Raw genomic sequence first — 26,812 nt, 5'->3', positions numbered from 1 at the left:
TCCTGTTCCTTGGGATGCACCGATCCTGAGCATGGAAGAAGTGCTGCTTAAATGTAGCCCAGCTCTCACAAGCACCCTTGCTTTCGAGCAGCCTATCCTATGAGATACTCCCAAGCAGGTCCCGGAAGAGGTCAAAGTTGGCTCTTCGAAAGTCCAAGGTAGCAATCCTGCTTTCAGCCTTACTTTCTTTGCCTAGTTGCATGTGTGTTGAGGGATTTCTTGAAACAGCAAAAATCCCATGGCTTGCTGTAGCTGAGCAAACCAAGCTACCAGGGCAACTATGAGAAGTTCCCATGACAGTGTTCCCACAGCACCAAACTCAGAAAATACTGTTACCAGCAGCTGGCCTCAAGGACAAGGTCTACGTGACCGTTAATCACAAAGGGGGTTGTTTTCCTGACTGCTAATCAAAAGGGGGGTTCTTTTCTTGCAGGTGGGGTTGTTTTCTTCTAGTTGTTTGTCTGAGTGCTTTTGACAAATAATCTTGTGTGAAACATTGTCCGCCCCTGTAAAGTTCACTATAAAAGTTGTGCTATTCGGGCAATAAAAGGGAGCAGCACGATCTGACTCTGCTGGTGTCTGTCGTGCTTTCGCCCGTGCTTCCTGCAACATATGGGGGGTGGGGGGGCATTTTGGGGTCCCAAAATATGAGGGGGGGGGGTCATGAAACATATGGGGGGGGCACAGATGGGGGGGCTCCTGTAGGTTATGGGGGGGCGTTTTGGGGGGTCCTGGAACGGGGGGGGGGGGGAGGTAGGGTATTCGGGGGGGGCAGATTGGGGGGGGTCCCAGCTGGGGGGGGGGCATTTGGGGTAGGGTAAGGGGGGCGAGTCCTAAACCGGGGGGGGGGGAGACAGAGTTTGGAGGGGGGGGCACTACCGATTGGGGGGGGGTCCAAATTTTTGGGGGGAAGTCAGATTCTTATGGGGGGGTGTCCAATTTTTTATGAGGGGGGTCCAATTTCTTTTTAGGGGGTCCAATTTTTTTTGGGGGGGGTCCAATTTTGGGGGGGTGGGGCCCGGGGGGGGTCCGGGCCGGCGGCCGCAGCGCAGGACCGTGATACAGCAGCGGCGGCGGCGGGGGGGTGCCCGAGGGGGGGGCGCGGAGGGTCGGCGGCAGCGGGCCGCCCCTCCCCCCAACCGGGACCCGTCCCTGCTCCCGCACGCCCCCCCTCCCGCCGCCACTGCCGCCGTGGAGCCGACCCCAAACCCCAAACCCCAAACCCCAAACCCCAAACCCCAAACCCCAAACCCCAAACCCCAAACCCCAAACCCCAAACCCCAAACCCCAAACCCCAAACCCCACCGCCGAAGCCCCGCCCTCTACTTCTAAAGCCCCGCCTCCCCCCTCCCTCCCTGCCGGCCGTTATCCGGCGGGCGCGGCCACGTGACCCCCCGCGCGCCTTCCTATTGGCCGGCGCCCCGGGGCGGCGCGCGGCGATTGGCGGAGGCGGCGCCCAATGGGAGCGCGGGGCGGGCGCGGTTTGAGTGTGCGCGCCGCAATGGCGGCGAGGCCCGGCGGCGGCGGCGCTGGCGCCCGCCCGGTACCGGCCACGGCGGCGGCTGCGTCACTTCCGGCCGACCTCCGGGTCATCGGGGCGCAAGGCCCGCGCCAGGCGCGCGGCGGCCGCGCCTGAGCCGGAGGCTCCCGAACAGGTTGGGCCCCGCTCCCGTTCCCGGTGCCGGTCTCACCCTCCCGTTCTCCCGTAGAAACGGCGCCGCTCCGGGCCCCGAGCGGGCTGGGCTCCCAGCAGCCGCGCCCCGTTGCGGGCTATCAGCGTCCCGACGGCACCAGGCCCAGGTAGGGCGGCACCGGGGGGGTCCCGGTTGTACCGGGGGGGTCCCGGTTCCACCGTTCGGTCGCGGTGACCCCCCCGTGCCCCCCCCAGGCCGGGAAAAAGGCCCCGGGGGCGGCTTCGGGATCGGCAGCGCCGCCTCCGGTACCGGGGGTGCGGCGGCGGGCGGCGGGGGACCCGAGGGGGCAGCTGGCGGAGCTGCGGGAGAAGATAAGGGGCCTGGAGGATGACAACCGGCAGCTCCGGGAGCAGCTGCAGCACAGCCGGGCCCGGGAGGAGGAGCTGGAGGGACAAGTGAGGTGAGAGCCCCGGTAACACCCCCCCCCCCCCGCTACCGGTTTGCACCCTCCCGGTAACCGGGGACCCCTCCCCTGACCCCTCTGGTACCCAGAGACCCCCCTCCGGTAACCAGTGACCCTCTTCCTTCCCCCTCCGGTACCGGGAACCCCCCTCTGGGTACGGAAGACCCCTCCCCTTCCCCCTCCGGTACCCGGGGACCCCTGTCCGGTACCGGAGACCCCCCCCTCCGGTAACGGCACCCCCCTGGTGCCTCCCAGCTCTCTGCGCACGGAGCTGCAGCAGTCCCAGGAGGAGCGGTCCCGGTGGCAGCGGGAGGCGCAGGCGGCCGAGCGGCAGCAGCTGGAGGCTGAGCTCCAGCAGTGGCACCAGGAGCTGCAGGAGCTCTGGGAGTCGGCGCGGGACCGGGAGGAGCAGCTGGGGGCCGCCCAGGTGGGTACGAGGCTGATTTCCCCCCCCCCCCCCACGGGGCAAAACCAGCAAAACGCAGGATTCTGCCCCAAAATGGGCTGCGAGGAGCGCAGCTGGAGATGCTTCGGGGGGCTTTTTACCCGATTTCGGGGTGTTTTGCCGGATTTTTCCCCAGTTGTCTTCTCCCAAATTATTCCCCGTACCCCCCTAAATTATTATCTTAGGCTCCCCTGATTATTGGGGTCTTCCCCCCCAACCCTTCCTGATATTGGGGCATTTCCTCCAGATTTTGGGGGCTCTTCCCCGAATTCTGCTTGGCTTTTCCCGCAAACTTTGGGGGAGTTTCCACCAATTCTGTGTGTTTCCCAACCAAATCTTGGTGGGTTTCCCCTCCCCCTGTATTCTGGATGGTTTTTCCCCATGTTTTTTGGGGGGCTCTTCCCGAAGATTTTATAGGTTATTTCCCCAAATTCTTGGTGCTTTTTCTACAAGCTCTTCGCGGACGGGGTACCCAAGTTCTGTGCGTTTTTTCCCTAAAGTTTTGAATTTTTACATCCAATTCTGGGCGCCCCCGTCTTGGCCGACGGCGTTGGGCGCCTCTTGGCCAACGGGGTCGGGCCTTTCCCCCCCAGGCGGAGCTGCGGGCGCTGGCGGGGGCGCAGGAGGAGCATTTGCACGCGCTGGAGATGGAGCGACGCCGCCTGCACAACCAGCTGCAGGAGCTCAAGGTGCACCAGGGGGGCTGACACTGAAAATATCAATAATAATTTAAAAACCAGGATTCACTTCGGGGGATTTTTCACCCCAAGATGTAAAAAATAATAAAAATAATAAATAATAGTAATAATAATAACATTAGTATTTCATGTTTTGTTTTTGTCAAAATTAAAAAAAAATGTTTTTTTTTTTTTTGCTCAAACTTTTCTTAAAATAACATTCCTGTTTTTTCCTCAAAGTTAAAAAATATCATTTATTCTTTTTTCTCAAAATTGAAAAACAAAACCTTTTTTTAGTTTGCTCAAAATTGAAATAAAAAATCATCTCTCTTTTTTTGATTTTTACTGAAATTTTAAAAAGTCAAAAGAACACTTCTTTTATTTCTCAAAATTTAAAATAGAATAACTCATTTCATTTTTTGAGCTTTTTTGCTCAGAGTTTAACAAATACATATGTTTTTGCCCCAAATTTTTAAAAATACAAAAACAAATCATTTTTTTGCTCAGTTAAAAAAAAAAAACCACTTGCTTTTCCCTCAAATTAAAAAAAAATATATAAATTGCTTAGTTTTTCTTGCTCAAAATTAAAAAAATACATAGTTTCTTTTAGGTTTTGCCCCAAATCTATAAACAACAGAATGGTCATGGTTCGTTTCTGGTTTTTTGTTCAAAATTGTAAGAGTATATAAGAATATAAATATTTAACTCTGAAAGTTTTTCTTATATATCCATACTTTACAGAAAAATACAGAAAAATACAGAATCTGTCTGACAAGTGGCAGTCGGGCAGGGCTCAGGGCTGTGGCAATTGGGGCCACGTCAGGTCACCATTGGGATCCCCCAAAGCTCCGTTTTAGGGCCAGTCCTCTTCAAGTCCTCGATATTCTACAAAATACCTTTTTTTCCCTTTTTTTTTCCCCCTCCCCAGGGGAACATCCGCGTCTTCTGCTGTGTGCGCCCGCTGCTGGCGGCCGAGCAGGAGGCGCAGAAGGGGCTGGAGCACCTCCACTTCCCCCCTGAGGACAACAAGACGCTGGTGCTCTGCAGGACCGAGGGGGTGAGCGCAAATTTGGGGTGCCCCGACCCCAAATCAGGGCTGGGGGGGGGCATCCCCTGCTGCTCCCGCTCCCAAATCCTCCACGGCCCTATAAGCGGGCGGCCCTATAACGGCGGCGGGCGTCCCTATAACTGGGGCAGGCAGCCCTATAAGCCCGATATCTCCCCTTATTGCACATCGGGCTGGGAATAGGGCTCGTGGTGACCCCCCCAAATCCTGACACGTCCCCCCCGACCCTATTTCCCCCCCCGACCCTAATTTCCCCCCCCAGTCCCATACGGGGCGGCGGGGCGAGGGGCGCTACGACTTCAGCTTCGACCGCGTCTTCCCGCCCGGCACCTCGCAGGAGGACGTCTTTGAGGAGATCGCGCTGCTCGTGCAGGTGCCCCCCCATAAAGGAACCCCCTTTTCCCTAAAATTGCCCGTTTCCCCCGTGTTTCACCCCAAAGTGCCTCCATCACCAACCAAACCCCACCAAGTGCTCCCCAGGGTCCCCATTTCTACCTTTTTTCCCCCATAAAACCCCCGTTTACCCCCCCAACCCTCCCCAAACTGTCCCCCAAGGGCCCTTTTTCCCCATTTCCCCCCAAATTGCCCCCATTTCCCCCATAAATCCCCCTCTTTCTCCACCAAGGTCCCAGTTACCACCCATTTCCCCCCCCTCAGACCCCCCTGTCTTCCTTTATTTCCCCCAGACATGTCCCATTTCCCCACAAAGCGCCCCCGTTTGACCCAAGTGACCCCAAAGGCCCCCCAGTTTCCACCCCAAAGTGCCCCTATTTCCCCCGGTTTCCACCCCAAAGCCCCCTGTTTGCCCCTGAACTCCCCCCAAAGTCCCCCCATTTCTCCCTCAACTGACCTCAATGCCCCCTCTTCCCCCCCTAAGTGCTCCCATTTCCCCCATAACTGCCTCTTTCTGCCAGTTTCCCCCTGGATGCCCCTGAACTGACCCCAAAGCCCCCCCATTTCCCCCAGAAATGCCCCTGTATCTGCCCATTCCCCCCATAAGTGCCCCTGTTTGCCCCCATTCTCCCCGCAAATACCCTCGTTCACCCCAAATGCCCCCATTTGCCCCTGAACTCCCCCCAAAGACCCCCTATTTCCCCCCGTTTCCCCCATAAATGCCCCAGTTTCCACCCCAAATGCCCCCATTTCCCCCTCATTTCCCCCCAAAGACCCCTATTTCCCTCCCATTTTCCCCACAAGTGCCCCCATTCCCCCCAGTTTCCACCCTATTTCCCACCCCCAAGGAGCCCTATTTCCTCCCAGGTTCCACCCCAAATCACAGAATCACAGAATCACAGAATTTCTAGGTTGGAAGAGACCTCAAGATCATCGAGTCCAACCTCTGACCTAACGCTAACAGTCCCCACTAAACCATATCCCTAAGCTCTACATCTAAACGTCTTTTAAAGACTTCCAGGGATGGTGACTCCACCACCTCCCTGGGCAGCCTGTTCTAGTGTCTAACAACCCTTTCAGTAAAGAAGTTCTTCCTAACATCTAACCTAAAACTCCCCTGGCGCAACTTTAGCCCATTCCCCCTCGTCCTGTCACCAGGCACGTGGGAGAACAGGCCATCCGCCACCTCGCTACAGCCTCCTTTGAGGTATCTGTAGAGAGTGATAAGGTCGCCCCTGAGCCTCCTCTTCTCCAGGCTGAACAAGCCCAGCTCCCTCAGCCACTCCTCGTAGGACTTGTTCTCCAGGCCCCTCACCAGCTTCATCGCCCTTCACTGGACCCGCTCAAGCACCTTGATGTCCTTCTTGTAGCGAGGGGCCCAAAACTGAACACAGTACTCGAGGTGCGGCCTCACCAGAGCCGAGCCCAGGGGGACGATCACCTCCCTAGCCCTGCTGGTCACAGTGTTTCTGATACAAGCCAGGATGCCGTTGGCCTTCTTGGCCACCTGAGCACACTGCTGGCTCATATTCAGCCGACTGTCCACCATCACTCCCAGGTCCTTCTCTGCCTGGCAGCTCTCCAACCACTCATCTCCCAGCCTGTAGCTCTGCTTGGGGTTATTGCGCCCCAGGTGGAGGACCCGGCACTTGGCCTTGTTGAACTTCATGCAGTTGACCTCAGCCAAAGACCCCTATTTTGCCCCCAAAACCCCTATTTCCCCCATTTCCCCCAGAAATGCTCCTGTTTCTTTCCATTCTCCTCAAAAGTGCCCCTGTTTGGCCCAGTTTCCACCCCAAAGGCACCCAAAGTGCCCCATTACCCCCCCCAAATCATAGAATCATAGAATCATAGAATATCCAGAGTTGGAAGGGACCCTTAAGGATCATCAAGTCCAACTCTTGACACCGCACAGGTCTACCCAAAAGTTCAGACCATGTGACTAAGTTCACAGTCCAATCTCTTCTTAAATTCAGACAGGCTCGGTGCAGTGACCACTTCCCTGGGGAGCCTGTTCCAGTGTGCAACCACCCTCTCTGTGAAGAACCCCCTCCTGATGTCAAGCCTAAATTTCCCCTGCCTCAGCTTAACCCCGTTCCCGCGGGTCCTGTCACTGGTGTTAATGGAGAAAAGGTCTCCTGCCTCTCGACACCCCCTTACGAGGAAGTTGTAGACTGCGATGAGGTCTCCCCTCAGCCTCCTCTTCTCCAGGCTGAACAGGCCCAGTGCCCTCAGCCGTTCCTCGTACGTCTTCCCCTCCAGGCCTTTCACCATCTTCGTAGCCCTCCTCTGGACACTCTCCAACAGTTTCATGTCCTTTTTATACTGTGGTGCCCAGAACTGCACACAGTACTCGAGGTGAGGCCGCACCAGCGCAGAGTAGAGCGGGACAATCACCTCCCTCGACCTGCTAGCGATGACGTGCTTGATGCACCCCAGGACACGGTTGGCCCTCCTGGCTGCCAGGGCACACTGCCGGCTCATATTCAACTTGCTGTCTACCACGACCCCCAGATCCCTCTCTTCTAGGCTGCTCTCCAGCGTCTCATCGCCCAGTCTGTACGTGCAGCCAGGGTTTCCCCGTCCCAGGTGCAGGACCCGGCACTTGCTCTTATTGAACTTCATGCGGTTGGCGATCGCCCAGCTCTCCAACCTATCCAGATCCCTCTGCAAGGCCTTTCCACCCTCATTCGAGTCCACAACTCCTCCAAGTTTGGTGTCATCAGCAAACTTGCTCAAAATGCCTTCTATTCCTACATCCAGACCGTTTATAAAAATATTGAAAAGTACCGGCCCTAAAATGGAGCCTTGAGGGACCCCACTGGTGACCGCCCGCCAGCCTGACGCAGCGCCATTTACCATAACCCTTTGGGCCCTGCCCGTTAGCCAATTGCTCACCCATCGTATGATGTTTTTATTTAGCTGTATGGTGGACATTTTGTCCAGTAGGATCCTATGGGAAACCATGTCAAAAGCCTTGCTGAAGTCCAAAAAAATCACATCAGCTGGTTTCCCTTGGTCCACCATACGGGTGATCTTATCATAAAAGGAAATCAGGTTAGTTAGGCAGGACCTACCCTTCACAAACCCATGCTGGCTGGGACCAATGACTGCTTTGTCCCCCAGGTGCGCCTCAGTAAATTCGAGAACCATCTTCTCCATGATTTTACCAGGCACTGAGGTGAGACTGACAGGCCTGTAATTGCTAGGGTCTTCTTTCTGACCCTTCTTGAAAATCGGCACAACATTTGCCAGCTTCCAGTCTACCGGGACCTCTCCAGATTCCCAGGATCGTTGAAAAATAATTGAGAGAGGTTCCGCGATGACGTGCGCCAGCTCTTTCAGCACCCGGGGATGAATCCCATCCAGACCCATGGACTTGTAGGGATCCAGGTAGAGTAGCAATGCCCTCGTTCACCCCAAATGCCCACGTTTGCCCCCCCCCTATCACCCCAAAGACCCCTATTTCCCCCCTGTTTCTCCCCGTTTCCCCCATAAGTGCCCCCATTCCCCCCAAGTTTCCACCCCAAATGCCCCCATTTCCCCGCAAAGATCCCTATTTTGCCCCCGTTTACCCCATAAGTGCCCCCATTTCCCCCAGTTTCCACCCTATTTCCCTCCCAAAGATCCCTATTTCCCCCCAGTTTCCCCCCCCCCACAAGACCCCATTTGCCCCTGAACTCCCTCCAAAGACCCCTATTTCCCCCCCATTTCCCCCCAAAGATTCCTATTTTGCCCCAGTTCCCCCCAGTTTCCACCCTAAATGCCCCCATTTGCCCCTGAACTCCCCCCACAGACCCCTATTTCCCCACCATTTCCCCCCAAAGACCCCTATTTCACCCCTGTTTACCTCTGAACTCCCCCCAAAGACCCCTATTTTCCCCCAAAAGACCCCTTTTTCCCCCCATTTGCCCTATAAACCCCCCCCGTCCCTCCCCCAGTCGGCCCTGGACGGGTACCCCGTCTGCATCTTCGCCTACGGGCAGACGGGCAGCGGCAAAACCTACACCATGGAGGGGCCGGGGGGCGCCGACCCCACAAGTTGGGGGGTGATCCCCCGCGCCGTGCGGCACCTCTTCGGGGGCGCCCGCCAGCTGGAGCACAAAGGGTGGCAGGTGAGGCACCGAGTTTTGGGGGGGGTTGGGGGCTTTTTTGGGGGGGTTTAGGGCTTTTGGGGGGCTTTTGGGGCTTTTGGGGGGGGAGTTAGGACTTTCAGGAGCTTCTTTGGGGGGCGTTTAGAGCTTTTAGGGCTTCTTTGGGGGGCGTTTAGGGCTTTTGGAGGCTTCTTTGGGTATGTTAGCGCTTTTGGGGGTGCCTTAGGGCTTCTGGGGGACTTTTTTGTGGGCGGTTAGGGCTTTTTGGGGGGTTTTGGGGGAGGCTTTTTGGGGGGGGTTAGGGCTTTTTTGGGGGATTACGGCTTTTGAGAGCTTTTTTATGGGGGGATTAGGTGTTTTAGGGGCATTTTTGGATGGGGTTTTGAGCCTTTTGGGGGTTTAAGGTGTTTGGGGGATGTTTAGGTCTTCTTGGGGTAATTTTCAGTGGGGGTTAGGGCTTTTGGGGGGCTTTTAGGGGGATTAGGGCTTTCTGGAGGCTAATTTAGATATTTTGGGGGCTTTTTTGGGGGGGTTAGGGCTTTGGGGTCTTTAGGGGGGCTTTTTTTTGGGGGGATTAGGGCTTTTGGGGGCTAATTTAGGGCTTTGGGGAGCTTTTTTTAGGGGTATTAGGTCTTTTAGGGGCTTTTTTGAGGGGGTTTTGAGCCTTCTGGGACGTTTGGGGGTTTAAGGTGTTTGGGGGGTTTAGGGCTTCTTGTTTTTATTTTGGGGGGGGTTAGGGCTTTCTGGAGGCTTTTTTGGGGCTTTTTGGAGGGTGTTAGGGATTTGGGGGGCTTTTGGGGGGGCTTTTTTGGGGTGTTATGGCTTTGGGGGGCTTTTTGAGGGGAAGTAGGGCTTTTGGGGGGGTTTAGGGTGGGTTTTGGGGGGAATTTCTTTAGCTTTGGGGACTTTGGGTCTGCTCTTTTGGGGGCTCTTTGGGGTTCTTTATAGGGTTTGGAGGCTTTTGGTGGTTCTTTAGGCACTCGGGGCCCCTTTTTGGGGGGATTTTGCGCCCCCCTGACCCCCCCAAAGTACAGTTTCAGCGCCAGCTTTCTGGAGATCTACAACGAGGCGCTGTGGGACCTGCTGGGGGGGGACAGGGGGGGCGAGCTGGAGATCCGCCACGTCAGGATAAATGCCTAGCCAGCGGGCAGCGGCTGCGCGAGACCCAAGCCATCAACAGCAGCCTGGCCACGCTGGGGCTGCTCATCAAGGCCATCTCCAACAAGGTGCTGATTTTGGGGGGAAAAAAGAGCGATTTTGGGGCCACGACCCCAAAATGTTGTCGCTTTCCTCCCCATTCTATAACGGGATTTGTCCCCGTAGGAGTCGCACATGCCATACCACAACAGCAAGCTGACCTACCTGCTGCAAAACTCGCTGAGGGGCAACGCCAAAATGTGAGCGGGGTTTTTTTTTAGGGTCACGGGGTGGTTTTAGGGTCGAGGGTGTAGGGTGCACCCCGCTCGGACACCCCGCTATGCCGTGGATCGCCCCCACCCAGGCTCATGTTCGTCAACATCTCGCCGCTGGAGGAGAACTTGGCCGAGTCGCTCAGCTCCCTGCGCTTTGCCAGCAAGGTTTGGGGGAAATAATGGGGTTTTGGGGGGGTTGGGGGAGGGTTTGGATCAGGGTGGGGATGGGAAAGGGTTTTGGGGGGGTTTTCGGGGATGGTTTTGGAGGGAGGGAATGGGGAGGGCTTGGGGAGGAGGGTTGAGGTTGGGGAGGAGGGTTTGGGGTGGTTTTGGGGGAAGAATTTGGGGGGGGTGAATATTATGGTATGGGGGGAGTTTGGGGTGGATTTGGGGATCTTTGGGATGTGGTGATTTGGGGTGGCGTGGGAAATCTGCGGGCAGAGGTTGGGGGAGATGTAGGATGTGTTGGGGGTGCTCGGGGGGGGGAACGTGGGGATGGGTTCAGGGGGCACAGGTGGGCAGGTTTGGGGTGAGTTTGGGATGTGGGGGGTTGGTTTGGGGCATTATAGGGCAAATTTGGGGCACAGGGGGTGATTTGGTAGGGTTATGGGATATGGGGTGCAGGTTTTGGGGGTTATATGGTGAGTTTGGGATACAGGGTATCCCAAATACATGGGACGTGAGTTGGGGATTTTAGTGGGGATAAAGGGCAGATTTGGGATACTGGGGGTGATTTGGGGGGGCTATGGCATACGGGGGGCAGGTTTGGAGGTTTATGGGGCAGGTTTTTGGGGGTTATGGGGTGGATTTGGGATGGGGGGGTGGGGGGGGTTGGGGGTTATAGGGCAGGTTTGGGATACGGGGGACAGATTTGGGATATGATGGAGGGTGATTTTGGGGTTATGAGATTGGTTTGGAATATAGGGGGTGTGATTTATGGGGGTTTGGGGGGGGTTATAAGGCAGGTTTGGGATATGGGGCGTGATTTGGGGGGATTAGGGGGTGGGTTTGGGATATGGGGGTGTGAGTTGGGGGATTTAGTGGGGATAAAGGGCAGATCTGGGATACGGGGATGATTTTGGGGGGTTTATGGAATATGGGGTTGTCCTGGTTTCAGTTAGAACAGAATTAATTTTCTTCCTAGGAGCTGGTGGAATGCTGTGTGTTGGCTTAGCATGAGCAGAGTGCTGATAACCCCCCGATGTCTGAATTGTTGCAGAGCAGTGCTTACACCAAGCCAAGGACGTCTCCGCTTCTTGCTCTGTCCTGCCAACGGGCAAGAGCTGTGAAGGGACAGAGCCAGGGCAGGTGACCCAAAGTAGCCCAAGGGGTATTCCATACCATCTGGGGTCATGCTAAACAATAGATAGGGGTGGCTAGCTGGGGGAGGGGGCCAGACTGCTCGGGGTGAGGCTGGGCATCGGTCAGCGAGTGGTGAGCAATTGCATTGTGCATCACTTGTTTGTACATATTATTCGTGGTAGTACTATTGTCATCATTGTATTATTATTATTGTTATTGTTATTGTTGTTATTATTTTTGTTATTATTATTTTTGTTATTATTGCTATTATAATTATTGTTATAATTATTATTTTCCTGTCTTATTAAACTGTCTTTATGTCAACTCACGGGCTTCACTTTCCATTTCTCTCCCCCGTCGCAGAGAGGGAGGGGGAGGGTGAGCGAACGGCTGCGTGGTGTTTAGCTGCCGTCCAGGTTAAACCACAACAGTCTTTTTGGGCTTTGTACAGGTAAAATAAAAATGTTGAGGCATTTGGCCGGCTAGCTCCGTCGGTAGAGCATGAGACTCTTAATCTCAGGGTCGTGGGTTCAAGCCCCAGCGTTGGGTGCCAAAAAGACTGTCGAGGACCGACCGTCAGTTTGCATTAATTTTAAGTTTTAAGTTAAATTTTAAGTTTGCATTTAATTTTTAAGACTGTTTCTTGCTGACATTTTGTTTCCCCCCCGCGATGGCTCGAAGCAGCTGGGGCCCCTTCTCGCAGCCCCCAGCCCCGGGCTGCACCCGGGGGGGCAGCGCTCCCCCCCTGCCCACCGTGCTGCCGGGGCTGGGGACAGACCCCGTGCTGTTATTATACCACTAACACTTAATTGTCGTGTTTACGCTCGATTTTGGTATGGGGGGGGCGTTTTGGGGGGTCCTGGAATGGGGGGGGGGGGCAGGTAGGGTATTGGGGTGGGCAGATTGGGGGGCTTCCAGGTGGGGGGGGGGGCATTTGGGGTAGGGTAAGGGGGGCGAGTCCTAAACCGGGAGGGGGGGGATAGAGTTTGGGGAGGGGGGGTCACGCAGTTTGGGGGAAGCACTACCAATTGGGGGGGGGTCCAAATTTTATTTGGGGGGTCCAATTTTTTAGGGGGGGTCCAATTTTTTTTTTGGGGGGGTCTAACTTCTTTGGGGGGGGTCCAATTTCTTTTTGGGGGTGTCCAATTTCTTTGGGGGAGGTCCAATTTTTTGGGGGAGAGGTAAGATACTTTTGGGGGGATGTCCAATTTTTTATTGGGGGGGTCCAATTTTTTTTTGGGGGGGGCAACTTCTTTGGGGGGGTCCGATTTCTTTCTGTGGGGGGTCCAATTTCTTTGGGGGGGTCCAATTTTTTTTTTGGGGGGTCCAATTTTTTTGGGGGGTGGTCGCCACACTTTTTGGAAGGGCTGCGATTTTTTGGGGGGGTCCATTTTAAAGGGGGGCGGCTCCCATTTTGGGGGGGCTCCCATTTTTTGTTGCCTCCCCCCTCCTCCCGGCGGGCTCGGCCGCGGCTGCGCGGCCACGTGACCCCTCGCGCGCCTTCCTATTGGCCGGCGCCCCGGGGCGGCGCGCGGCGATTGGCGGAGGCGGCGCCCAATGGGAGCGCGGGGCGGGCGCGGTTTGAGTGTGCGCGCCGCAATGGCGGCGAGGCCCGGCGGCGGCGGCGCTGGCGCCCGCCCGGTACCGGCCACGGCGGCGGCTGCGTCACTTCCGGCCGACCTCCGGGTCATCGGGGCGCAAGGCCCGCGCCAGGCGCGCGGCGGCCGCGCCTGAGCAGGAGGCTCCCGAACAGGTTGGGCCCCGCTCCCGTTCCCGGTGCCGGTCTCACCCTCCCGTTCTCCCGTAGAAACGGCGCCGCTCCGGGCCCCGAGCGGGCTGGGCTCCCAGCAGCCGCGCCCCGTTGCGGGCTATCAGCGTCCCGACGGCACCAGGCCCAGGTAGGGCGGCACCGGGGGGGTCCCGGTTGTACCGGGGGGGTCCCGGTTCCACCGTTCGGTCGCGGTGACCCCCCCGTGCCCCCCCCCAGGGCTTCTGCGCAAGGCCATGACCGTCGCCGCAGCCCCCCAGGCCGGGAAAAAGGCCCCGGGGGCGGCTTCGGGATCGGCAGCGCCGCCTCCGGTACCGGGGGTGCGGCGGCGGGCGGCGGGGGACCCGAGGGGGCAGCTGGCGGAGCTGCGGGAGAAGATAAGGGGCCTGGAGGATGACAACCGGCAGCTCCGGGAGCAGCTGCAGCACAGCCGGGCCCGGGAGGAGGAGCTAGGCAGACAAGTGAGGTGAGAGCCCCGGTAACACCCCCCCCCCCCGCTACCGGTTTGCACCCTCCCGGTAACCGGGGACCCCTCCCCTGACCCCTCTGGTACCTAGGGACCCCCCTCCAATAACGGGGGACCCGTTTCCTTCCTCCTCCGGTATCGGGGACCCCCCCCTCCGGTAACGGAGGACCTGTCCCCTTTCCCCCCAGTACCGGGGACCCCCCTCCGGTAACCGGGAACTCCCCCCCGGTAACAGAGGACCCGTCCCCTTCCCCCTCCGGTACCGGGAACCCCCCTCTGGGTACGGCAGCACCCTCCACTTCCCCCTCCGGTACCCGGGGACCACTGTAAGGTATCGGAGACACCCCCCCTCCGGTAATAGAGGACCTGTCCCTTTCCCCCCTAGTATCGGGGACCTCCCTCGGGTAACTGGTGACCCTCCCCCTATCCCCTCCGGTAGCGGGGACCCCCCCCGGTAACCGGAGACCCTCCCCCTTTCCCCTCTGTTAACCGGGAACTCCCCTCGGGTAACCGGGGACCCCTCCCCTTCCCCCTCCAGTACCCGGAGACCCCCCCTCCAGTAACAGGGGAACCCCCGGTAACCGGGGACCCGTCCCCTTCCCCCTCCAGTGCCCGGGGACCCCCCTCCGGTAACCGGGGACTCTCCCCCTTCCCCGTCTGGTACTGGGAACCCCCCTCAGGGTACGGAAGACCCTCCCCTTCCCCCTCCGATACCCGGGGACCCCCCCTCCGATACCAGAGACCCCCCCCCCCTCCGGTAACGGCGCCCCCCCCCGGTGCCTCCCAGCTCTCTGCGCACGGAGCTGCAGCAGTCCCAGGAGGAGCGGTCCCGGTGGCAGCGGGAGGCGGAGGCGCAGGCGGCCGAGCGGCAGCGGCTGAGCTCCAGGAGCGGCACCGGCAGCTGGAGGAGCTCCGGGAGGCGGCGCGGGACCGGGAGGAGCAGCTGGGGGCCGCCCAGGTGGGTACGAGGCTGATTTCCCCCCCCCACGGGGCAAAACCAGCAAAACGCGGGATTCTGCCCCAAAATGGGCTGCGAGGAGCGCAGCTGGAGATGCTTCGGGGGGCTTTTTACCCGATTTCGGGGTGTTTTGCCGGATTTTTCCCCAATTGTTGTCTTCTCCCAAATTATTCCCCGTACCCCCCTAAATTATTATCTTAGGCTCCCCTGATTATTGGGGTCTTCCCCCCCAACCCTTCCTGATATTGGGGCATTTCCTCCAGATTTTGGGGGCTCTTCCCCGAATTCTGCTTGGCTTTTCCCGCAAACTTTGGGGGAGTTTCCACCAATTCTGTGTGTTTCCCAACCAAATCTTGGTGGGTTTCCCCTCCCCCTGTATTCTGGATGGTTTTTCCCCATGTTTTTTGGGGGGCTCTTCCCGAAGATTTTATAGGTTATTTCCCCAAATTCTTGGTGCTTTTTCTACAAGCTCTTCGCGGACGGGGTACCCAAGTTCTGTGCGTTTTTTCCCTAAAGTTTTGAATTTTTACATCCAATTCTGGGCGCCCCCGTCTTGGCCGACGGCGTTGGGCGCCTCTTGGCCAACGGGGTCGGGCCTTTCCCCCCCAGGCGGAGCTGCGGGCGCTGGCGGGGGCGCAGGAGGAGCATTTGCACGCGCTGGAGATGGAGCGACGCCGCCTGCACAACCAGCTGCAGGAGCTCAAGGTGCACCAGGGGGGCTGACACTGAAAATATCAATAATAATTTAAAAACCAGGATTCACTTCGGGGGATTTTTCACCCCAAGATGTAAAAAATAATAAAAATAATAAATAATAGTAATAATAATAACATTAGTATTTCATGTTTTGTTTTTGTCAAAATTAAAAAAAAATGTTTTTTTTTTTTTTGCTCAAACTTTTCTTAAAATAACATTCCTGTTTTTTCCTCAAAGTTAAAAAGTATCATTTATTCTTTTTTCTCAAAATTGAAAAACAAAACCTTTTTTTAGTTTGCTCAAATAAAAAATCATCTCTCTTTTTTTGATTTTTACTGAAATTTTAAAAAGTCAAAAGAACACTTCTTTTATTTCTCAAAATTTAAAATAGAATAACTCATTTCATTTTTTGAGCTTTTTTGCTCAGAGTTTAACAAATACATATGTTTTTGCCCCAAATTTTTAAAAATACAAAAACAAATCATTTTTTTGCTCAGTTAAAAAAAAAAAAAACACTTGATTTTCCCTCAAATTAAAAAAATATATATAAAATGCTTAGTTTTTCTTGCTCAAAATTAAAAAAATACATAGTTTCTTTTAGGTTTTGCCCCAAATCTATAAACAACAGAATGGTCATGGTTCGTTTCTGGTTTTTTGTTCAAAATTGTAAGAGTATATAAGAATATAAATATTTAACTCTGAAAGTTTTTCTTATATATCCATACTTAAATACAGAAAAATACAGAAAAATAATCTGTCTGACAAGTGGCAGTCGGGCAGGGCTCAGGGCTGTGGCAATTGGGGCCACGTCAGGTCACCATTGGGATCCCCCAAGGCTCCGTTTTAGGGCCAGTCCTCTTCAAGTCCTCGATATTCTACAAAATACCTTTTTTTCCCTTTTTTTTTTCCCCCTCCCCAGGGGAACATCCGTGTCTTCTGCCGCGTGCGCCCGCTGCTGGCGGCCGAGCAGGAGGCGCAGAAGGGGCTGGAGCACCTCCACTTCCCCCCCGAGGACAACAAGACGCTGGTGCTCTGCAGGACCGAGGGGGTGAGCGCCAATTTGGGGTGCCCCGACCCCAAATCAGGGCTGGGGGGGGCACCCCCTGCTGCTCCCGCTCCCAAATCCTCCACGGCCCTACAAGCGGGCGGCCCTATAACGGGGGCAGGAGGCCCTATAAGCCCGATATCTCCCCGTATTGCACATCAGGCTGGGAATAGGGCTCGTGGTGACCCCCCCAAATCCTGACACGTCCCCCCCGACCCTAATTTCCCCCCCCAGTCCCATACGGGGCGGCGGGGCGAGGTGCGCTACGACTTCAGCTTCGACCGCGTCTTCCCGCCCGGCGCCTCGCAGGAGGACGTCTTCGAGGAGATCGCGCTGCTTGTGCAGGTGCCCCCCCATAAAGGACCCCCCCTTTTCCCCAGAATTGCCCGTTTCCCCCGTGTTTCACCCCAAAGCGCCTCCATCGCCACCCAAACCCCCCCAAGTGCTCCCCAGGGTCCCCATTTCTACCTTTTTTCCCCCATAAATCCCCCCGTTTACCCCCCCAACCCCCCCCAAACTGTCCCCCAAAGCCCCTTTTTCCCCATTTCCCCCCAAACTGCCCCCATTTCCCCCATAAATCCCCCTCTTTCCCCACCAAGGTCCCAGTTTCTGCCCATTCCCCCCCCAAACTCCCCCGTCTTCCTCTATTTCCCCCATAAATGTCCTATTTCCCCCCAAAGCGCCCCCGTTTGACACAAGTGACCCCAAAGGCTCCCGTTTCCCCCCAAAATGCCTCCATTTGCCCCTGAACTGCTCCCAAAGTGCCCCTGTTTCCCCCAAAAAGTCCCCATTTCCCCCCCAAGGCCCCTGTTTCTATCCCATTTCCCCCTTTTCCACCCCCAAAGGCCCCCTATTTCCCCTATAAGTGCCCCCATTTCCTTCCCACGCTCCCCCAAAGGCCCCCGTTTCTCCCTGAACTGACCCCAAAGCCCCCCCATTTCCCCTATAAATGCCCCCGTTTCTGCCTGTTGCCCCCCAAAGGCTCCCAAATTTCCACCCCAAAGTGCCCCTATTTCCCCCGGTTTTCACCCCAAAGCCCTCTGTTTGCCCCTGAACTCCCCCCAAAGTCTCCCCATTTCTCCCCGAACTGACCTCAAAGCTCCCCCTTCCCACCCTAAGTGCTCCCATTTCCCCCATAAATGCCTGTTTCTGCCCCCATTCCCCTAGTTTCCACCCCAAACACCCCCATTTGCCCCTGAACTCCCCCCAAAGACCCCTATTTCCCCCGTTTCTCCCCGTTTCCCCCATAAGTACCCCCATTCCCCCCAAGTTTCCACCCCAAATGCCCCCATTTCCCCCCAAAGACCCCTATTTCCCCCACAAGTGCCTCCATTCCCCCCAGTTTCCACCCTATTTCCCCCCCCAAAGAGCCCTATTTCCCCCCAATTTCCACCCCAAACGCCCCCATTTGCCCCTGAACTCCCCCCAAAGACCCCTATTTCCCCCCCATTTTCCCCACAAGTGCTCCCATTCCCCCTATTTCCACCCCAAATGCCCCCATTTGCCCCCTGTTTTCCCCCAAAAGACCCCTATTTCCTGCCCATTTCCCCCACAAGTGCCCCCATTTGTCCCCTATTTTCCCCCAAAAGACCCCTATTTCCCGCCCATTTCCCCCACAAGTGCCCCCATTCCTCCCAGTTTCCACCCCAAACGCCCCCATTTGCCCCTGAACTCCCCCCATTTCGCCTCCATTTCCCCCCCATAAGAGCCCCATTTCCCCCTAGTTTCCACCCCAAATGCCCCCGTTTACCCCTGAACTCCCCCCAATGACCCTTATTTTCCCCCAAAAGACCCCTATTTCCCCCACAATTGCCCCCATTCCCCCATTTTCTACCCCAAACGCCCCCGTTTACCCCTGAACTCCCCCCAATGACCCTTATTTTCCCCCAAAAGACCCCTTTTTCCCCCCATTTGCCCTATAAACCCCCCCCGTCCCCCCCCAGTCGGCCCTGGACGGGTACCCCGTCTGCATCTTCGCCTACGGGCAGACGGGCAGCGGCAAAACCTACACCATGGAGGGGCCGGGGGGCGCCGACCCCACAAGTTGGGGGGTGATCCCCCGCGCCGTGCGGCACCTCTTCGGGGGCGCCCGCCAGCTGGAGCACAAAGGGTGGCAGGTGGGGGCCGAGGCACCGAGTTTTGGGGGAGGTTGGGGGCTTTTTGGGGGGGGGTTTAGGGCTATTTGGGGGATTTGGGGGCTTTTTGGGGGGGAGTTAGGGCTTTCAGGAGCTTCTTTGGGGGGGGTTTAAGGCTTTTTGACCCCTATTTTGCCCATTTTCCCCACAAGTGCCCCCATTCCCCCCTATTTCCACCCCAAATGCCCCCATTTGCCCCTCATTTCCCACCAAAGACCCCTATTTCCCCCGTTTCTCCCCGTTTCCCCCATAAGTACCCCCATTCCCCCAAGGTTCCACCCCAAATGCCCCCATTTCCCCCCAAAGACCCCTATTTCCCCCACAAGTGCCTCCATTCCCCCCAGTTTCCACCCTATTTCCCCCCCCAAAGAGCCCTATTTCCCCCCAGTTTCCACCCCAAACGCCCCCATTTGCCCCTGAACTCCCCCCAAAGACCCCTATTTCCCCCCCATTTTCCCCACAAGTGCCCCCATTCCCCCTATTTCCACCCCAAATGCCCCCATTTGCCCCCTGTTTTCCCCCAAAAGACCCCTATTTCCTGCCCATTTCCCCCACAAGTGCCCCCATTTGCCCCCTATTTTCCCCCAAAAGACCCCTATTTCCCGCCCATTTCCCCCACAAGTGCCCCCATTCCTCCCAGTTTCCACCCCAAACGCCCCCATTTGCCCCTGAACTCCCCCCATTTTGCCTCCATTTCCCCCCCATAAGAGCCCCATTTCCCCCTAGTTTCCACCCCAAATGCCCCCGTTTACCCCTGAACTCCCCCCAATGACCCTTATTTTCCCCCCTAAGACCCCTTTTTCCCCCCATTTGCCCTATACACCCCACCCGACCCCCCCCAGTCGGCCCTGGACGGGTACCCCGTCTGCATCTTCGCCTACGGGCAGACGGGCAGCGGCAAAACCTACACCATGGAGGGGCCGGGGGGCGCCGACCCCACAAGTTGGGGGGTGATCCCCCGCGCCGTGCGGCACCTCTTCGGGGGCGCCCGCCAGCTGGAGCACAAAGGGTGGCAGGTGGGGGCCGAGGCACCGAGTTTTGGGGGAGGTTGGGGGCTTTTTGGGGGGGGGTTTAGGGCTATTTGGGGGATTTGGGGGCTTTTTGGGGGGGAGTTAGGGCTTTCAGGAGCTTCTTTGGGGGGGGTTTAAGGCTTTTTGGGGCTTCTTTGGGCGGCGCTTAGGGCTTTTGGGGGCTTCTTTGGGTGTGTTAGCGCTTTTGGGGGGGCCTTAGGGCTTCTGGGAGGCTTTTTTGAGGGGTTAGGCCTTTTTTGGGGGATTACGGCTTTTGAGATCTTTTTCTGGGGGGGATTAGGTCTTTTAGGGGCATTTTTGGATGGGGTTTTGAGCCTTTTGGGGGTTTAAGGTGTTTGGGGGGTGTTTAGGGCTTCTTGGGGTACTTTTCGGGGGGAGGTTAGGGCTTTTGGGGGGCTTTTAGGGGGATTAGGGCTTTCTGGAGGCTAATTTAGATCTTTTGGGGGCTTTTTTTGGGGGGGTTAGGGCTTTGGGGTCTTTTGGGGGGCTTTTTGGGGGGAGGTTAGGGCTTTTGGGGGCTAATTTAGGGCTTTGGGGAGCTTTTTTTAGGGGTATTTGGTCTTTTAGGGGCTTTTTTGAGGGGGTTTTGAGCCTTTTGGGACTTTGGGGGGTTTAAGGTGTTTGGGGGGTTTAGGGCTTCTTGGGGTTCTTTTCTTTGGGGGGGTTAGGGCTTTTGGGGGGCTTTTTGGGAGGGTTAGGGCTTTCTGGAGGCTAATATAGGGCTTTTGGAGCCTTCTTTAGGGGGGTTTAGGGCTTTTGGGGTCTTCTTTGGGGGGGGAGTTAGGGCTTTTGGAGGCTTTTTTGGGGCTTTTTTTGGAGGGTGTTAGGGATTTGGGGGGCTTTTTGGGGGGGTTTAGGGCTTTGGGGGGCTTTTTTTGGGGGGTTTAGGGCTTTGGGGGCTTTTGGGGGGCTTTTTGGGGGTGTTAGGGCTCTTGGGGGCTTTTTTGGGGGGAGCAGGGCTTTTGGGGGGGTTTAGGGTGGGGTTTTGGGGGAATTTCTTTAGCTTTGGGGACTTTGGGTCTGCTCTTTTGGGGGCTCTTTGGGGTTCTTTATAGGGTTTGGAGGCTTTTGGTGGTTCTTTAGGCACTCGGGGCCCCTTTTTGGGGGGATTTTGCGCCCCCCTGACCCCCCCCAAAGTACAGTTTCAGCGCCAGCTTCCTGGAGATCTACAGCGAGGCGCTGCGGGACCTGCTGGGGGGGGACAGGGGGGGCGAGCTGGAGATCCGCCACGTCAGCTCGGCCAGCAAGGAGCTGCACGTCCCCAACCTGCGCTGCGTCCCCGTGGCCTCCGAGGACGAGGTAAGAAACCCAAACCCCCCCTCGGAGTCCGTTTGACGTATTTTTCCATTTTTTAACCCCAAATTTGCCCCCCCCCCCCAGGTGCTGGGGCTGCTGCAGACGGCCGCCTCCAAGCGCTCGGTGGCGCGCACGGCGCTCAACGACCGCTCGTCCCGCAGCCACTGCATCTTCCAGCTCCACATCCAGGGCTCCAACGCCTCCCGCGCCCTCCGCTGCAGCTGTGAGCGCCTCTTTTTGGGGTTTTCTTCCTCCCCGGGGGGTGCCGACCTCCTCTTCCTCACCTGAAATCCTCCCCCAACCCAGCGGTGCTGAGCCTGGTGGACCTGGCGGGCAGCGAGCGCTTGGATAAATGCCAAGCCAGCGGGCAGCGGCTGCGCGAGACCCAAGCCATCAACAGCAGCCTGGCCACGCTGGGGCTGGTCATCATGGCCATCTCCAACAAGGTGCTGATTTTTTGGGGAAAAAAGAGCGATTTTGGGGCCACGACCCCAAAATTTTGTCGCTTTCCTCCCCATCCTATAACGATTTTTGTCCCCGTAGGAGTCGCACGTGCCATACCACAACAGCAAGCTGACCTACCTGCTGCAAAACTCGCTGAGGGGCAACGCCAAAATGTGAGCGGGGTTTTTTTTTAGGGTCACGGGGTGGTTTTAGGGTCGAGGGTGTAGGGTGCACCCCGCTCGGACACCCCGCTATGCCGTGGATCGCCCCCACCCAGGCTCATGTTCGTCAACATCTCGCCGCTGGAGGAGAACTTGGCCGAGTCGCTCAGCTCCCTGCGCTTTGCCAGCAAGGTTTGGGGGAAATAATGGGGTTTTGGGGGGGTTGGGGGAGGGTTTGGATCAGGGTGGGGATGGGGAAGGGTTTTGGGGGGGTTTTCGGGGATGGTTTTGGAGGGAGGGAGCGGGGAGGGCTTGGGGAGGAGGGTTTTGGGGTGGTTTTGGGGGAAGAATTTTGGGGGGGGTAAACATTATGGTATGGGGGGCGTTTGGGGTGGATTTGGGGATCTTTGGGACACGGTGATTTGGGGTGCCGTGGGAAATCTGCGGGCAGAGGTTGGGGGAGATGTAGGATGTGTTGGGGGTGCTCGGGGGGGAGAACGTGGGGATGGGTTCAGGGGCAGGTTTGGGATGGGGGGGTTGGTTTGGGGTGTTAGAGGGCAAATTTGGGGCACAGGGGGTGATTTCATAGGGTTATGGGATAAGGAGGGCAAGTAATGGGATATGGGGGACAGGTTTTGGGGGTTATACGGTGAGTTTGGGGTACAGGGTATGGGTTTTGGATTTTGGACATGGGGGGGATTTGGGGGAGGTCATGGGGGGGATTTGGGGGAGGTTATGGGGTGTGTTTGGGATATGGGGGTGTGATTCGGCAAGTTTTGGAGGTTTTGGGGGATTATAGGGCAGATTTGGGATATAAGGGGATGGGTTGGATTTGGGTTAGTGGGGGGCCTTTTGGGAGCATTTTGGGGCAGTTTTAGGATACGGGGGGGCATTTGGGGGCGTTATGGGGCAGATTTGTGGGTCTGGACCCCCCTCACCCCCCTCGTTCGCCCCCCAGGTGAACGAGTGCATGGTGGGCACGGCCCACGCCAACAAGAAGTAGCCCCAGGACCACCGGGACTCCCCCCCCCAAATTCCCCTCCCCCCCCCCCGTTTGTGGTGGGGGGTGTGCAGGGGGTGTAGGCTGTCGCCTCTGGGGGTGGGATGTCTGCGTGGGGTGTGTGCAGCTGTTCCTTTTAGCCTGACCTTAATAAACATGTAAATAAGCAAAAACTCTTCTAATAATTAAAAGAAAAAAAAAAGCTGTCAATTCCCAGCTGCAATCAATTTTCTTCCTCCTGCCTGCACCAACCCTATGTGTGAAATTCCAATCTGCCCCAAAACACACGGTTTTGACCCCAAAATGTTCCTTTTTGTCCCTAACATTGGTGCTTCCACCCCATGTCATGTTAGTTTCCAGTGCTACCCCCGAAACTCTGATTTATCTGTTAAAAATGGGGTTAAAATAACAATAACTCTCCCCAGTTTCATCTGCCTTGTCCAGATGGGCAGAGCAGGGAGCTCTATAGGGAAAATCCATAGGGAAAACCTTCCCCAGAGCACGTTTCTGTCCTATACCCCTCTTGGCACCTATAGGGGAATATGAACAGCCTGCAGGGTCCCACATTCTGATGAGAAAAATCTCATCAAATAACAATAAATTAATGCTTTGAGACTTTTTTTTGCCAGTTAATTATAAAAGTGTAAAATACTCCAGGAAGATACAGGCTTAAAACCCAGAAGTTCATCATCATCCTCACAACTATTTTTTCATAGAGCTAATAGTTCACCAGAGTAAAATAAAAAGACAAATAGCTTAAGAGAGTTATTAAAGTATTAAGTTATTAAAACAAATTAAAAATAAAGAGTTTATTACAGTTTTTGTTAACGTTTGGTCCCCTAATGTGAGAAACACTCCGTAGCCAATAACTTAGGCTCAGGCGAGGATCTCAGTGAAGTAGTAATTTATTCGCGATTGCCATGGCGGGCGCCCCACAAGCAGGAGAGAGCGCCTCTACTAGTTCCAAAACACAGTTTATATACCTTTTGATGGCAGGACCCTCCCCTGTTTCCCCACTGAGTGGGTAATCCAGGTTCACAATCTATCTGATGCTTCACAAACAATGCATGGCCTTCAGTTGCCGGCCTGTTAAATTTCAAATTTCTTTTGACATTTTTACTGTTTGAAGTGGTAATGTTTCTTCACTTACCTGACTTGACACCGTGATTTTCACCTAATTGTCCTAAGGAGTCTGGTTGTCTGCATTTCACTAGGTCGCCTGCTAAACTTTCTTATCACTGTAAGCATATCTCAGTACCACATTCCCTCCTTCTAAACAATGTAACTCTGCAAAAACAACATTTCTATTCCCACAATTCCCCCCTTTTCTTTTTTTATAAACTGTTGATTTTTGCAAAACCTTTCTGTAAGGTGCAATTTGATAGACTTCTTCTTCTTTGCTTTCTTTGCTTTCCATCTCCTCATTATCTCCTTAGCTGAGTAAGGTGGTAGCTCCATGGTCATTTGTTTCAATAGTGCGGTTTCAGTTAACCACTGTACTAGTCCTCTTACACAGGGGATAATGCAGCAACCAATGGCTGTCAAAACTCCTACAACTACGATCAAGGATGTAAATATGCCTACTTTTTCTGCCAATTCACTGGCAAGGGTGGTAAGCCCTTGCAATGTTCTTGTTACCGAGCCATCTGGGACACTATTTTTGGGTATAAGAGTGCAACAATGGTTGCTCAGTATTAGACACACAAACACACCTACTTCCTCTGCGAGCATCATATCTAATGCTATCCTGTTTTCCCAAGCCATTTTGCTGATGGCATCTAGTTGTTCATCGATTCCTCTCATCGCATCCTTGGTATAATTGATGAATCTCTGCTGATTATAATAGAAATAATTAATCCAATCCACATTTTTATTGATTGTTACCCACCAGAACAGTGACTCAAACCCTGCAGCAATTTGATTTCTGGCTTTATGTTCATCTGGAACTCCTCTAGGTACCCCAATAGAATCTATATATACTCTATCATCAAATGATATTCCTAAGCCTCTTTTACTTCTGGGTATTTGTGATGTTTCTCTTTCAAATGCCAGGGTGAAGGGTATAGCTAATTGAACAAGTGCGCAAGTGCCTTCCCAATTAGATGGTAGGGTGGACCGTAAGATCTTCCCTCCACCGTACCACCAGAGATCTGCCCTGGGGATCTCTAGTCTTGAGCAGTTTCCCATCAAGTCCTTGGTAGCACAAGGCAAATTCTCCCAGATGCCAGGTAGCACTCACACCCTGCCGTGAGAGGCAAGCTGTATGGTTACCTATAGCTGTAGAGAATGCAGGGGGAACCGTGATACTGTTATCATGCAAGGAACAGCAAAGAGAGACTTACAGGCCTCATTTCCCCAGGCAGTCTTTTCTTGGTACAATGCAATCATATATCGCATCCCTTGGGAGTCTTTGGTCCACCCCCATGGGAAGGGCACTATCTGGGCAATCGGTCATCCTGAGGCACAAGCATAGCAATAGCTACGGTTGAGACTCTGGACGGTATATTTGACCCATTCTATCCAGGCATTCACATCCCCATACCTTGTTTGAACTGACACATTTCAGAGGGCCTCCTGTTTTCTCTCCTGTTTTCTCCTTGAGTTTCTCCCTTTCTCTGATGGCAATAGAGGATTGTTTCCATACAGTATTCTCAATCTGGCTGTTGGGTCTCTCCCAGTTATTGGTTCTCTCTGCTCAATTGTCGTTGGGCATTTAAATCTCCACAAGCTAACACCTCACAAACATCGAACGTGACAGAATGTGGTACATAACCCTCTGTCACAGTCACCCATATTTTGATGGGGTATCCCGTTTTTGCTATTATCTGGTCGTGCCTTTTGCAAGTTGCCAATTGACCAAGGCCTTCTCTGAGGCCTAGAATCACTAAAATCAAAATTAGTAATCAATTTTTCCCTGTCATTATTTTTAAACCTTAGGTTTCCAAATAATTATTGATACAAAAAGTAAGATGTACACTACTACTATAACAACCCCCCCTTGGGAGCACTGCAATTCACTATAGGTCTGTTCTTTCTCTCAATCACAAGTCACAGTCGTTAGTTACCTGTGAAAATAAAAGGTTAGTTTACAATTGTAAGCTCTTATCTTGCTCAGAGTCCACTATGAGATTTTTCAATTTCAACTTCCAACAAGTCTTTTGTAGGAACAGCTTCCCAGGTACTAGCGTCAACGGATGCCTTCACTCGAGTATAGTGAGTCCAACCTTTTTCCACAGTTCTTAGGCTGTTTCAGTGGTTAGTAATTGTCCTTCCCATTCAGGCCGGAGCTGACTCTTTCCAGGTCCAAACCAGGACCCGGTTTCCTGGGTGATGGTGGTGAATGGGGAATTCCAAAGGTGGGGTTTGAGCCAACAACCCACAGGTCCTGAGAAATGACAAAGAAGAGGACAACCCCAGAATACAGTTCTTAAGAAAACTCTCTTGTTTTGAATTGTGGTATCTCATCCCTTCTGCCCAGATAGGGCAATCTGAACAGCATCTCATATGGTAAAATTCCTATATCATTTTTTTGGTGCTGTTTAAACCTGTAGGAGTAAGCATTTTACCCAAGGAAGTTGGGTTTCTAACACTAGTTTAGTTAATTGCTTCTTTAATGTCTGATTCATTCGCTCCACCTTCCCAGAAGAGGAGGCGTGCCAGGGGCTGTGAAAATCCCACTCAATCTCTAAGGCCTGCTTTAACCCTTGCAGTAAAGCTTTACGCCCATCCAGTCACGTGGTCAATTAGGACAAACAAGTAACTCAGTAAAGTCTACCTGTATACTTTGGAAAGGTCAAACCCCTGGCTCCCGTCCTCTTCTAGATGGATTACAGAAGACCTTTTTATTTACCTTTTGACATATGGTACATCCTCTACATATGTGCTTCCCTAAAGTGTATATTCCTACACAGACATACTTTCTTATCACATATTGCTTGCACCTCCCAATGACTCTTCTGATGTAAAACAGTTAATATTTGCCTCATTATCACTTTATTCAGCATTTCTCTCCCATCAGGGAGTATCGATTTTCCTTCAGACTTCATGGCTCCTGATTCCTTAAAAAAAATCTTTCTTTTAAAACTTTTTAGTTCTTTCTTAATTTTCAACAATTCCCTGAATCCTCTCTGCATTTATTCTGTTTTCCTTCAGACATTAGATGCCTTAAATACCTGACTTCTCTTTCTCCATATTGTAATTTATTTATTTTTTTAATACTCCCAAGCCCTGCTTTCCCAGAAAGTTGAATAGCTTGTTAGTAGCTTTCTTCACAACTCTTTTCTCCTGTCCTGACAATAGAAAACGATCCACATATTTGTTAACATT

At 54.4% G+C, this 26,812-nt stretch overlaps 2 protein-coding genes across 4 annotated transcripts in view; one reads left to right on the top strand and one right to left on the bottom strand.

The window, feature by feature from the left end:
* Positions 1-26,812, bottom strand: part of LOC140001171 (uncharacterized) — a 195,418-nt gene that overhangs the window by 159,254 nt on the left and 9,352 nt on the right. The window contains exon 6 of one of the 3 annotated variants that reach the window (XM_072032360.1): positions 24,972-25,871. The exons of the other annotated variants lie outside the window; for them this stretch is intronic. Coding sequence (XP_071888461.1) covers positions 25,743-25,871 — 129 coding nt within the window. The 3' untranslated portion in view covers positions 24,972-25,742. Of the gene's footprint in view, positions 1-24,971; positions 25,872-26,812 lie in introns of those variants that run through there. 3 annotated transcript variants of the gene reach the window in all.
* On the top strand, positions 1,333-22,696 carry LOC140001169 (carboxy-terminal kinesin 2-like). Its single transcript, XM_072032356.1, has 15 exons — positions 1,333-1,800; positions 1,889-2,094; positions 2,353-2,524; positions 3,136-3,231; positions 4,148-4,276; positions 4,548-4,658; positions 8,620-8,793; positions 18,363-18,536; positions 19,397-19,570; positions 20,723-20,884; positions 20,966-21,104; positions 21,188-21,327; positions 21,425-21,498; positions 21,603-21,678; positions 22,445-22,696. The coding sequence occupies exons 4-15, from the start codon at positions 3,190-3,192 to the stop codon at positions 22,487-22,489; spliced, it is 1,440 nt and encodes a 479-aa protein (XP_071888457.1). The 5' UTR covers positions 1,333-1,800; positions 1,889-2,094; positions 2,353-2,524; positions 3,136-3,189; the 3' UTR covers positions 22,490-22,696.

This window comes from Anas platyrhynchos, chromosome 38, assembly GCF_047663525.1.
Source record: "Anas platyrhynchos isolate ZD024472 breed Pekin duck chromosome 38, IASCAAS_PekinDuck_T2T, whole genome shotgun sequence".
NCBI lineage: Eukaryota > Metazoa > Chordata > Aves > Anseriformes > Anatidae > Anas > Anas platyrhynchos.
This window is presented reverse-complemented; position numbering and strand designations above follow the sequence as displayed.